This window comes from Haplochromis burtoni, unplaced genomic scaffold (genome assembly GCF_018398535.1).
Source record: "Haplochromis burtoni strain Fernald_Lab_line unplaced genomic scaffold, NCSU_Asbu1 Contig_122, whole genome shotgun sequence".
Taxonomy (NCBI): Eukaryota; Metazoa; Chordata; class Actinopteri; order Cichliformes; family Cichlidae; genus Haplochromis; species Haplochromis burtoni.
Window position 1 is genome coordinate 1,224,466 of NW_024582483.1, and position 12,769 is coordinate 1,237,234.

General features: G+C 44.4%; 1 protein-coding gene across 1 annotated transcript in view; it reads left to right on the forward strand.

Moving 5' to 3' along the window:
• Positions 1 to 969: 969 nt before the first annotated feature.
• The window catches only part of cacna1hb (calcium channel, voltage-dependent, T type, alpha 1H subunit b), a 57,861-nt gene continuing 46,061 nt past the window's right edge, over positions 970 to 12,769 (forward strand). Inside the window, exons 1-2 of the mRNA XM_005929269.3 lie at positions 970 to 1,136; positions 3,922 to 4,196. Of these exons, the coding sequence (XP_005929331.1) occupies positions 3,946 to 4,196 (251 nt within the window). The 5' untranslated portion in view covers positions 970 to 1,136; positions 3,922 to 3,945. The remainder of the gene's footprint in view (positions 1,137 to 3,921; positions 4,197 to 12,769) is intronic.

Here is a 12,769-nt window from a genome sequence, read left to right on the forward strand (position 1 = left end):
GAGTGTGACTGTGGAGCATCATCTCATACATGACAGCACACCCCGCCCACGCACTCCCCTCACACACACACTAACACACACACACTGTCCGGGGTCGCCGCCAGGCAGAGGCAGGAGGAAGAGTATTGGGAAAAACCTACTGTGTACCGCCAGGCGGAGAAGATCGAGAGGACAAGTCACATGCTATGACTCGCTCTGTCACTATCAAGCTCTCCAACATGAAGAACGAGCCGCTCCAATCAAAACTTTCAAAATAAAATTGTGCCTCACGTCTTTAAAGCGCTCATCGTGGTGGGTTTCATGGCACGTAATGAGGATAAATGTAAAAGACGGTTTAGGTTTACAATAAAAATAAAAATGAATAAAAAAATCAAATGAAAAAATAAATAGTTTGTTATAAATCGTAAGCGCTGTTTATCAATCTGTGTTGACCTTAATGAAAGTGTAGCTGAGTGGCAGTGAAGAGCTGCTTGTCAAGTGAACAAAGTGCTTTTAATGGGTTTATTAAAGGCAAGTTTAACTGAGATGACTGGTAATTTATCAACTCTGTCATTTCTTTTTCTTTATGGAAAACTATACTGTGAGAAAGAGCTGACCTTAAACGATGGAGATCTGTATCCAGCACGGATTCCTATCAAAATTTGCAGTTCGCCTTTTTTATGCGTCATTTGTCAGTTTTCAGACGATTTGATGCACAACTTCCGGGACCGGGTCGTGTTATTTTGAAGGTAAAATCCGTGCGCGTCCGGGCTGGCTCTCTGCGTCTGGCTTAACGCAGCTCTCCCTCTCCCCGGTGCGCCTCAACTCCAGTACCTGACACCGCACAGCGCGTCCACAGGCTGAGGGGACGCAGGCGCACAGGGGGGACAGCTGGTTCCTTTTTAACTTTACTTTCTCCATTTATTAAAACTTGCGCGCCACACACCTTCGCCGTTTTCTCACCTTCCTCCCCCACCACCTCCACTTCCTCCGCCACCACCTCCTCCACTGGAGGACTGAGTTAGTTTGGATATCGGCAGGGGGAGGAGGCAGAGGACCAGCGGGGCTGCTCTCAGATGGAGCAACGGGGCTCCTGGAGCTGCGGGCGCACGGCGGACCCGGAGTGAGTGACGCTGGTGGATGGACGCTGCTCCCCGGTAAGAACAGCGGGCAAAGTTTTTTTCGCTTTTTGCTGCTATAATGTACTTTTCCCCCCTTCGCTGTGTTGTCCCGGGCTCTGCGCTGGGCGAAAGCCCGTGGCACAAAAGAAAGGAAAAATGTCCAGTTATTGTGTTGTCGCTCTTTGTCAATGGCGGGTTGTCTTTTGCAAAGAAAAAAAAGGTAAAGAATAAAATGATGTGAATAACGTGGTGAGGAGCAGTCATAAAGTGTGTGTGGCTCTATAAACCGAGTTAGTGACCTTATCGTGCTCAGGCCTTTGTGATTTGTTGCATCATTCTATAACGGAAATATTTGTTTTTATTAGATTCGGCAGTTTATTATCGGATTAATTAGACTGCTGCTTGTTTGCTGTCACAGCAATGCTGGGAAACGCTGTGGCACCGTTAATGTCGTGGTGGCCTTCACGAGGATTTGAATTCCTGCATTGAATGAAAAGAAATGTTCTATTTAGAGATGTACAGACATCAGCTGTTTGTCGTGTTCTCGTCAAGCACGATACACACTCCTGGTAAAGATTTTTTTTTTCTTTTCAATTTACGCAGACGTAATGAGTCCGCCGTAAAGGCTGTGTATAAAACCGAGTTAATGGGTTTCAGAGGTCTTAAAGAGCTGTGAATATATTTGGTTCTAGTCACTGATTGAGATTCGCAAGGATTCACACATGGCTTTGGCTGTCAGCGAGGGAGGCTCATAATGAGTTTTTAAAATGTTTTGAAAGCACTAATCAGCAGGTTTTCAACTGTGCAGGAGAATTGCTTTCTATTTCTTTCGTTCTTTTTTTCAGAGGTTAATTGATGTCCGCCCAACAGCTAGTGAGTCACAACAAAATGCCATAAAGTGCCTGGACTCCTTAAACTGTCTAGGCTATGTGCCCATAATGAATACACAGGAAATAATGACAGTGGCAGATTGAATCTCATTATTTTCATCAGAAGCACACACACAGACTCACTGCTCTCCAAGCTTTGAACTTGCAAGCCAGCTCTCCCGTTGTCTGCCACACTGTAGGCACAATATATATTCCTGCACGGACTCACGGTTGGCTCAGACTTCTGTTGTTCTGATTCGTCTTCACACTGTCCAAGTAACTCTGCTCCGGCCCCAACTTACGGACTGTTAAAATGGATTTGCCAGAATCTCTGGGGATCAATAAGCAATAGAACGAGCTCGCTGTGCACCAGTGGGCAGCGTTTGCTGTGTAGTCATGACAATGTGTACTGTATCACATGCTCCAGCTCCCATCTTTGCCTGCCAATGCTGCCCAGTGTGGTGGCCGGTAAAGCTGAAAAATATCATGAAATTTTACAAAATGAATACATATGTTTCAAGCCAAAACAACCAAACTGGCTCTTGCCATCGTATTTAAACTGAGATCATCATTCAGTCTGGCATTTCTGACATGATATTCCAGTGCTCTGACAAATTTAAGGCAGCACGCAGGCGGCTGTAGCTCGACCAAGTCCCTGCATTTCATCAGATTGTATCCCAAATTATAGCTCAAGGAAAAATAACTCATGGAGTTAATTAACGGTAATCATCATAAGTTGAAAATTTATTGTAAATGACAAAAAGAAACGAAAGCACCGACAGCTTCAGTACTCTGCACCACACTTTATGACAATAAGAAATAGCCGTCTAAGCTACTTCATCTCGGCATGCCCAGATTGTTTAAAGCCAGTCTGGATTAAAAGCATCAGTAGGAATGGCCTGTTGTCATCACCGAATGGTACAGCTGTAGGATTATTATGAAGTGGTCTAAGTGCTTCCTGTTGTCGACGCTGACCCTGTTTGCACCTCTGCTCATGTCTATTAGTTCACTCTGTTTAGATTTGTGTAGATTTATGTTTCCTGCACAGGATTGCTGGCTGCGATTCTTCTGGTGAAGGTGTGTTGTTTCACAGAGAAACACAGAAAGATTTCTTTCCCCTGCTTTCTTGCTCAGCTCATGGACAGAGTGGCAGGCGTGACAGTCCACACGATCTCAGTTTGTTTTGGGAGCTGCAAGGCAAAACAGCAGAAACAAACATGCTGTACACACACATCCATCCCGACACTGTAATTCTTTCCACTTTCAATTTAAAGTAATTTTATGGTGCCAGATTTTGCCAGAATCAACTTGTTATTTCTCAGCTATTGTAATCTGCATGAATGAACAGATTTCTGTGTAAAACAAACTTTCCTGTATGGAATACAGGCTTTACAGAAAAATACTGTTAAATGTATTTTTGCCCTTACAGTGAATCTGCTGCATGTCCTTAACCACGAACCTTAAATTAAGCTTCTTTTTAAAAAAAAAAAACAACAACTACAAGATATTAGCTTTAATGTATTTTTGCTACTTTTTGTACCTCACTGCATAGGAATGCTGCTATATTGAGCATATCGAGTATTTTCTCAGCTATCCAGCAGATGTAGGCTGGGAGGACGTGATTAATCTCTACAGTAGATTCAGTCAACCTGCCCATTGCTAACCAAACCGTAACTCTGTTCTTCCCCACACAAACAATCAAACCGCATCACACATCCACAACACAAAATAACCTCCCCAAAATGCTTTGTAATAAAATAACACACTGTTAAGTGAATGCTTTGATATTAATAGTCTGTATTCTGAGAAATGTTTGCACTCATTAAAGCAAAAATCCCAGCATGCCTGTGCCTACGTTGCTGTATAGGATTCCTGGATTTTTGCAGGAATTTGTCGCAGGGTGTGTTCCCGGGTCCTGAACAGTTTGCCCGTGCCCCTGCGCCCTCTTTCAGGTTCGGGCTGTTCACAGCACGGCCATGACGGGCATCCAGGAGCCAGACCTGCGTGAGCAGCACAGAGGACCGACGCAGGAGGAGGAGGACGAGGAGGAGGAGGGGGAGAAGGTGCGCGTGTCAGTTGAGGGAGATGAAAGGGAACGGAGAGGGGAGGACGAGGAAGAGAAGGAGAAGGAAGAGCTGCCCTACCCCGCTCTAGCACCAGTGGTTCTTTTGGCTTTGACCCAAACCAGCCCACCGCGGTCCTGGTGCCTTCGAGCTGTCTGCCACCCATATCCTTCGCTGCAGCCGGTGCACCTGAAGCACACGCGCCTGTGTGCAAGCAGGTTGCGTTTATAATATGACAAAGATTGTCTGTTTGTGTTTCAGCTCTGTGCTTCCTCAGAGCCATTGTACAGGCTCCTAGATGTTTACTTTATGTTTAAACACAGGGGACAGGGGGAGAAGGTCAGTATTGTGTGTGTGTGTGTGTGTGTGTGTGTACCCAGATATTTCCTTGGACAAATTAGTTGTAGGGAAAGATGGCCAACATTTTTTCCTGATTTGAGGTTTCCATAGTGACAAGCCCTAATGAATCTCCAGGGTTACAGTCGCCTGTCAGTTGCATTGTTACTGGCCTCCATTTATACAGCAGCAGGAGTCACAAATAGTGAAGACTCACGTCACCTCCCAAAGCTTCCACTGCTTTTGTCTTCATCGTCTCACCTCCCATTCCCCTCCCTGTCTCTCACTCTGAGCCTCAACCTCTACCCAGCTCTGCTGTGAAGGTGTGAGTGTGAATAGGTGTGTGGTTATCAGTGCTGTAGTGTGTGTGAGCAGCTATGAATACTCTGAAGCATGCATAAACGTCAGCAACACCTCAGGGATTTGTTGAGGCTCTCCAAATTGAATATTTTCCACAGCTTATGACTCCTTGTGTGCTTGCCTGTCTGTGTGTATGTGAGTGTGTGTGTGTAGTGTGTGTGTAGTGTGTGTTCTACTTTTTGTGCGCTTGTGTGTCGTTATGCACTTGTCAGGACACGTCTGTGGGTATTTGCCACTGTCAGCACTCTGTGTACTCCATAAAATATAAATACATAATTGCTGAATAAATAAAATGTACACCAAGAAGAAAAGAAGAAGAAGAAAAAACTACAAATGCAATGAAGCTCTGTTACCTGCTGGGCTGTTACTAACTTACTGGGCATGCTTAAAAACCACACATTCATCATCATCACACACACACACAGGCTTTTCAGCGTGCACGCCCACACACGCACACACAAGTGTGTAAATGCCCTCACACAAACGAGGGAATCTCCCATGGTGAGGCTCTTTAGAGGAATCACCTGGTTGCTTAGTAACAGCGTAGCTCTGCCCTGACGGCCTTTTTACTTCCGCTTGCTGTATTTGTTTTCATACGAGTTTGTGTTTCTGTCTGCTTCTCTGTCCTTCTGCGAGTCCGTCGAGCTGCTGGAAAATGTCCCGCTTTGTTTTTATGCCGCACATATTTCATTGCATTTCACTTACAGTGTGTGTGTGTGTGTGTGTGTGTGTGTGTGTGTGTGTGTGTGTGTGTGTGAATGATCTGCGGGAGAAGTAATGTGGGTGGACGTTGTTCGTCAGGGACATTAATGTGAGCGCACTGGGAGGGGGGAGTGGCGGGGAGCAGTCCCCAAGAGCCTAAAGTCCCATTTTTCCTGAAGTGACCCCTCCTTCCTCTCTGGCTTCTTCTTCTTTTTTCACTCAGTAACTACATATTACAAATTAATTTCCTTTCTCCTTCCTTCCACTTCCTCCCTTTTTGTGAAAGCAGGCATGCTCCTTTGTACTGTGTTTACGACATACTGTACATCTCTTCCCCCAATTATTAGGAACAAAAGGGAGACTGGCTTTTCCCGTTATATAACATTATCTTGCAGCCTTTCCAAGCTCCAGTGAATTCTATTGGATTTTATTCCTGTTTCAATGGGAGGGGATGGGAGTTATTTTATGTGTGGAGCAAGGTGCCTACTTTGTCAAGTGCTGAGCTTTCCATGTGGCAGTTATCCCACTCTTTCAGTGTAACATGCGACACAGACAGAAACAAGCATATGTGGACGCATGGGGGTAAGCACGCCACACAACACACACACACACAACAACACACACAACAACACAACACAAACCAACACAACACACCACACACAAAATGAAATAACTTATTCAGCAGTGTATGAAACATTCAGAGCATTTCCTTTTGTTTAAAGAGGAGAAAAGCTGATTCCATCACTCCTGTGCAAGTATCTTCCTTTCTCTTATTGTGCTCTTTTCATCCCTTTCTGCTTGGCATTGATCCCATGCTCCCTGTTTATCCCCCCTGTTTTCCTCTTTGTGTGTGTGTGTATGCGTCTGTAAGGAGGTGATAGTTAGACATCGATGGATAGCATGAGAACCTACTCAAAGTAGGGTGAACTGTCAGAATCATTTCAGCCAATTAACATGATTCCAGCATCTGTTTCCATGGTTACAAGCTGTCATCCTAATAAGGGGTGGAGCCAGTGACTTGACAACTTGACTAACTTGGCCCACCTTCTTTCAGGCTCTCTCTCCCTCTTGTTGCTCGACACACACACTCTACACACACACACACAGACAACACACCCACAACACACACACAGTCCACACCTCTGACACACACACACACACACACACACACACACACACACACATTGCACATGACAGACTCTGAGCTTAACTAGGTTATGTTTAATCAAGTCTGTGTGTATGGATTCCAAAGTGACAGTGTGAGGCCAAGCAGCAAAGAGCATGAGAAAACTAGTGAGCAGGTTGCTCATGCAAACACAGTAGTTCATATTTCAGTCGTCCCATTCAGTGCATTTCCTTTGGTTTCATTCATCCTTTTTAAGTAATTTGCAAATTATAAATCATTTAACACTAGATGAAGAATGAAGCTTTACCCCAGAAATTGACACTCATTGGGAATAGACACACCCAGCTAGTACCAGTCTGGGCCCCCTTTTCCCTGCAAAACTGCCTTAACTCTTCATGGCACAGATTCAACAAGGTGTTGGAAACACTTCTCAGGCATTTTGGTTTATATTGACATGAAAGTATCTCACGGTTGCTGCAGTGGTCATAAAGTGGTGGACACGGTCAGCAACAATACTCATGTGGATCTTGGTGTTTAATGATGCTCAGTAGGTACTAAAGGGACAAAAGACTGCCAGAGTGTACCCAACAAAGTGGTCAGTGTACACTGTGTTCAAAGCTGAAGCTGCAGTAACGGTTCAGCCAAATATCCTAAAGGAGTAAACCCATTGTTTAATGATGCTCATAGGTTCTAGACTCTAGAAGTCACTAGCTGGATATATTTCTTTACTAAGCATTAAAAATGATAATTTTATCCTGATTTTTAGTCCTTAAAAACAGGGGCCTGTGTATAAATATGTCACTCTTTGACAGTGGGGGCAGTGCTTCTTTTTCAGCCTTTCAAACTAAAAGTCAGTTTAGACTTGGAGCTCATTTTTATCATTTAAATCTAAATGGAGGATTTTCATAAAAGGCTAAAATGACAAAAATTGTACCTGTGTTTCAAAATAGTAATTTCCTGCAGCTTTCAAACTGATGTGAGAGCTGGTGAAGACTTTAGTGAGGAAACATGTCAAGCCAAGATCAATCAGCTGTGTAAACAGAGGATCGCAAGTGAACACACAGAGGTATTACATACTTACTGTGGCTGATTGTAACTTTACATCCAGATGTAGACTTTACACGCGGGGGTATACATGACAGGAGCAGTATGGACCTGTGCTGAGTACAGTGTATTTATTCTGATAGATGATCCTAAACCAGTTTAAGTCCTTGATAAGAGCACAGCAGTCATACCCATTCATCCTATAAGTAACATGAATGTCTGTCAGATTTTATGGCGGCTCAAACAGATGCTCTTTAAGGGTGCGTTTGCCGTCATTCAACAATAAAGTATACTGACAGGAGAGAAGGGAGCATGGGCAGGCAGCACTGTTTTCTGCTGGAATCAAACCTGCACTTCATGGCTCGTGAGACTCGGGTAGTAAATCCAAGACCAACTGTGGATGATGCTTTTAACTTAATGAACATTTCACATGAAAATGTTGCCACATGAAGGTCTTAGCATGTTTATCTCAGCCAAGGGTGGCGGATGATGCCACAAAGATCATGGTGATGTGATCTGATTTGATTTATAATGTCTGCCTGACCTTTATTACCTGTGAGCAGAGGGTGTTTGAGTGGGGGAGAGGGGAAGAAGGACGGGAGAACGGGTGGAGCAAAGGGGTATCTGCGGGTGGCCATGTTCAGGCCCAATAGGGGGCTACACACATGCTCATAGATCCTGAGTGACATCCAGTAGCTCCTGTTTTTCTACAGTAACTTTTCTCTGGAGCTGGTTTTCCTACACCTTTGCTATAGTAACGCTCTCCTGAGCTTTATCAACAGTTAAAAGAACAACTTGAGCAGCTTTCCCAGATTTATTCAATCAGTTTACGGTTACGTAAGTAGAAGCTACTTTTGGCTGCCCGCTTTTCACGGGGGGGGGGGTTGCCACAGCGGGCAGCTCTGCATGTTTGCTTTGGCAGGTAGGTACATGTGTAAACCACTACAGTAGGAAGCTTTTCAGAGGAAAAGCTTCATAAAAAAACTGGCCCACACATGAGCAGCCATGGTGTATTCTCCATGGCTGTCATGTCTGTCAGAGCAAATACTAATGAAGCTTATGCAGGAGTTCAATAAGGAACATCTGTATTCACTCATTTGTCTGCGTTCCCGTGTGCTTGGCTGCTAAGCTTATTCATTACATCACTTCCACTTTCCCACGCTGCAAATCTCAATGCTGACATCATTGTTTCTTTAAACCAATCAGCCTCCACCCTGCTATCTTTAAATTGTGCTGCTAATCTTTCATTGTCTTTTCAACGCAAGTCACCTCCTAGCATTTTCCACCTCAAGCGAGTCACTCCATCCACCTTCTCGACTCTCGGGGGTCCTGCTCTGGCATTTCATTCTGTTGTCTTTATCTATCGCAGTCTAATTGCCAAAATGGTATAATTGAATTCTGTATATCAGTTAATCAATTCCATCTAATGATCTCTTCTTTTGAAATGCTGCTGTACTATTTTACGGTTGGCGATTTGCAACAGAAAGGAAAATTATTGCCATGATGGTTTTCTGATTTCAGACCGCTCTCCTTTGGAACCAGCTCCCAGTTTGGATTTGGGGAACAGAGACCCTCTCTGCTTTAAAGATTAGGCTTAAAACTTATTTTTGTGATAAAGTTTATACTTATGGCTCGATCAGGTGATCCTGAATCTTCCCTTAGTTACTCTCTCACTTTTTCTCACTTTTAATCTTTGGTTCTCTTCCACAGCATGGGAGAGAGACAGTCCTGTCTCCCTGCCATCACCCCAACCATTCATGGCAGAGGGCCGTCCCTCCCTGAGCCTGGTTTTTCTGGAGGTTTCTTCCTGTTAAAAAGGAGTTTTTCCTTCCCACAGTCACTAAGTGCTCGCTCAAAGAGGGTGGTTTCATTGCTGGTGCTTTCTCTGTATTATTGTGGGGTCTTTACCTTTGTCTGACTCTGCCACTGTACAAGAGGGAAGAAGAGTGTGAAAATGAGAGGATAAGAGGCAATTAGGATGAGAAGACAAAGAAGGGGCCATGCCACATTTGGACTACTTAAGAGCTTGAACAGTCAGGGTCTTAGCTGCTCTCCTCCCTTTGTTCACCTGATCTAAGCATATTCCTCACCTCATCATCCATCATTCTTGCCCCCTTTTACCCCCTTACTTTATATACTTTATACATATTTCCTAGTCTTTGTGCCTTTGCTCAGCTTTTTCACAATGTTAATTATTACTTTTTTTTACTTGCGGTTTATCTGTTGGCTGAGACTCGGGCTTCTGTCAGAGACGAGAACTCTACCCAAGGGCAGTCGTATGTGGAGATGGTAGAAGCAGACGGGGGAGGGCGCCGAGCAGAGGCGCTCCACACGGAGCGGGGAGTGCGTGTGCACAGGAGTGGATGGGAGAGGCAAAAAAAGATATGCAAGAAGTGATAGGAAATGAAGATGGGAAATTATGCTGCACTATATAAAGGACGAGGGAGACACAGAGAGCAGGAGGAGCAAAGCGAAAGAGAAAAATAATTGGGCCAAAGAGAGGAGGCACAAAAAAAGGTTGTAGAGGAAAATGAGAGATGATAAAGGGAAAGGTTGAGTGTGAGAGGAGATAAAGGAAAAGCATTGGAGGGAGAGCGAAACAGGGGAAAGGACGTTCCCTCCGTGTTTCATCGCTGATACTGAATGATGTGCCAACTGTGAAAATACTCCCTGCTCATCCATCACTCACACTTTTGACCCTGCCGGGTTCCTATAGTTTAACTAAGGTGTGTGTGTGTGTGTGTGTGTGTGTGTGTGTGTGTGTGTGTCTGTGTGTTTCACAGGCACACAGGGGGATTATTTAAGCTGCTGTAACTTATACAGATGAAACAGCATTAAAACGGCTCTCTTAAGCTTTTGAAGGAGTGAAGGAAGCTTCAGCAGGAAGACCTTGGTTTCTGGTGTGTGTGTGTGTGTGTGTGTGTGTGTGTGTGTGTGCGCATTAATTGTGTTGTGATCCAGTCCAGACAGGATGCAAGCGGATCGTGAAACTCAGAAGTCAGTTCCTACGGTGAGATGGGGGTTCCCATGGCAACCACAGCAAAGGGAGGACACTGGATTACCCTCTCTCTCTCTCTCTCCATCCCTCTCCCTCTTTCTCTCGTTCCCTCTCTCTCTCTCTGTCTCAAGGGTGATAAAGGATTGTACTCTCATTAATTTTTCCGCCCTCTCGAGAGCAAAGTGTCCGGGAAGAGGGGACTCTGTGTGCGCGCGCACATGTGTCTGTGTGTACGGGTCCATGTGCATGCTCCAGGCTTTGTTATGTATGCGTCCTTGGCTCTTGAATACAGTCCTGTCATCCATTCAGCAGTTTTCACATTAGTGCTCAAAAGTGTGTGTGCAAGTGTGTGTGCAAGTGTATGTGTGTGAGAGAGCGAGAGTGTGTGTGCATCCGTGTTTGTACAAATTCAAATTCAGTCTTTCTTTTAACTTTCTACTTCAGACTATTCTCCCTTTGAAATCCTTCTCTGTTATTTCTTCTCTCCCCACGTCTGATTCATGCTCCTTCTTGCAGTTTGACAGCTAGCAAGCAGCGCAGATGCTCAAACACACGCCATAAGCAAGTTTGCTCTTAAACTGACTCCACATGTCTTACTGGCTGTGTTGTGGTAGCTGTCTGGCTCTTGTAGTTGTGAATATTAAACGTGTCAAAATGCCTCGTCAGAAGTTGTTGCTCGTAAATGAAGGTTGACGCCTTTAAGCTTATTATCGCAAGTTTCCACTAAGTTGTTTTTTAGGTTGGTACATTCAGTTCCCTGCTTGTAAATGTGATTTTAAGCTGCGAGGCACACATTTCATGCTCGTCTTAGCCTCAGACGGATATTTTGCAAGTTCAGCCTGGTAATGTTCGGAGCGCTACAAAACAGACGTGGCTGGACCTTTAACTTTGACGAGTCACAGTTTCTTCGCTGTTGCTATGGATGTTGCCATTGCCAGATATTCATGGGTGACAGACAGGGGGAAGGAAAACATGAATAAATGAGTGCAGAACGATAATGAATGCAGAGGAATGGATATAGGGCATGAGGGGTCACTGAATGGTTTGATGAGTATGAAAATGTTGTGAATTATCATATTATGTGACAGTGACACTCAGCTTAGTGCTGAGTGCTGTGTGGCAAAGCAAACATCGCAAGAAAAGTATTGTTTAATGCAGGTGAGGTGAATTCCACGTGTCCTCGTAAGCGTTTGGCAAAGTCGTTTTGCAAAAGTGGACATGGGAGATTTTGCCTCTCGGCTGTCAGATGCAAAAAAACAAATGAGCTAATGTGTTTGGAGGAATGCTGCGTGACACTCAGGGAGAGTTTCTGAGGTTTCGGATTTAGTTTGATGTTTGGTGGCACTGAAGCTCTTCAGGGAGCTTGTGATGTTCCAGCAATTTACAAGCACACCGTATGTTGCTTTTCCTTTACGTTGTCACTCATCTGCAATTCCGTCAATCACACTTCAACACTTGGTCAACTCCATAAACTCGGGAAGCAGAAACTCCTCCTTTGGTGTTTGAAAGCTTGGTTTTAAGTTTACTGCTCACCAATATCGTGACAAATGTTTTTTTGATACATGGGAGTCAGTTACAGCTGCAGTAGGCAGAAATCTAGAAAGTAGCTGCACTTCTTCAGCACTTCCACAGATGCTAAAAAAATGTAGCTTCTGAGTTTGAACAGTGAAGTTAAGTGGACGTGCTAAAATCTGTAGTCTTTTTAATGGCCAGTAGGCTAGTGACTCCTGTGGTTGCAAAAAATCACCTGTCTTCTGTCTAATAGATGTCTTCATGTCTTCGTAGCTTTCAGTTCCTCTGATGGTGTAGTAGTAAATAATGTTGGTTAGCAGGTCAAAGAGCGCACGTTCAATTCTAGCTTGAAAAACAAGTCCCATTTAGGTTTGGTTCCAAGAAGAGACACAAGTTATGCCACCAAGAGTAAGAAGCGTGCGTGCTCCTGGTGCCTGCTCCAGGCCCGGATAAATGGGAAGGTTGTGTCGGGAAGGGCATCTGTGTAAAACCTGTGCTGAATCAAACATGTGGAGCCATGTGGCGACAGCTTGGGGAACAGGGAAGCAATGCGAAAACCCCTTTTAAATTAAATGAAAGTCCATTTTGTAATTACGATTTTTGTGTTTTATTTGCCTCGTAAGTCAGATGTCACTGTTGAGCGTAGTCCACTTCAGTGA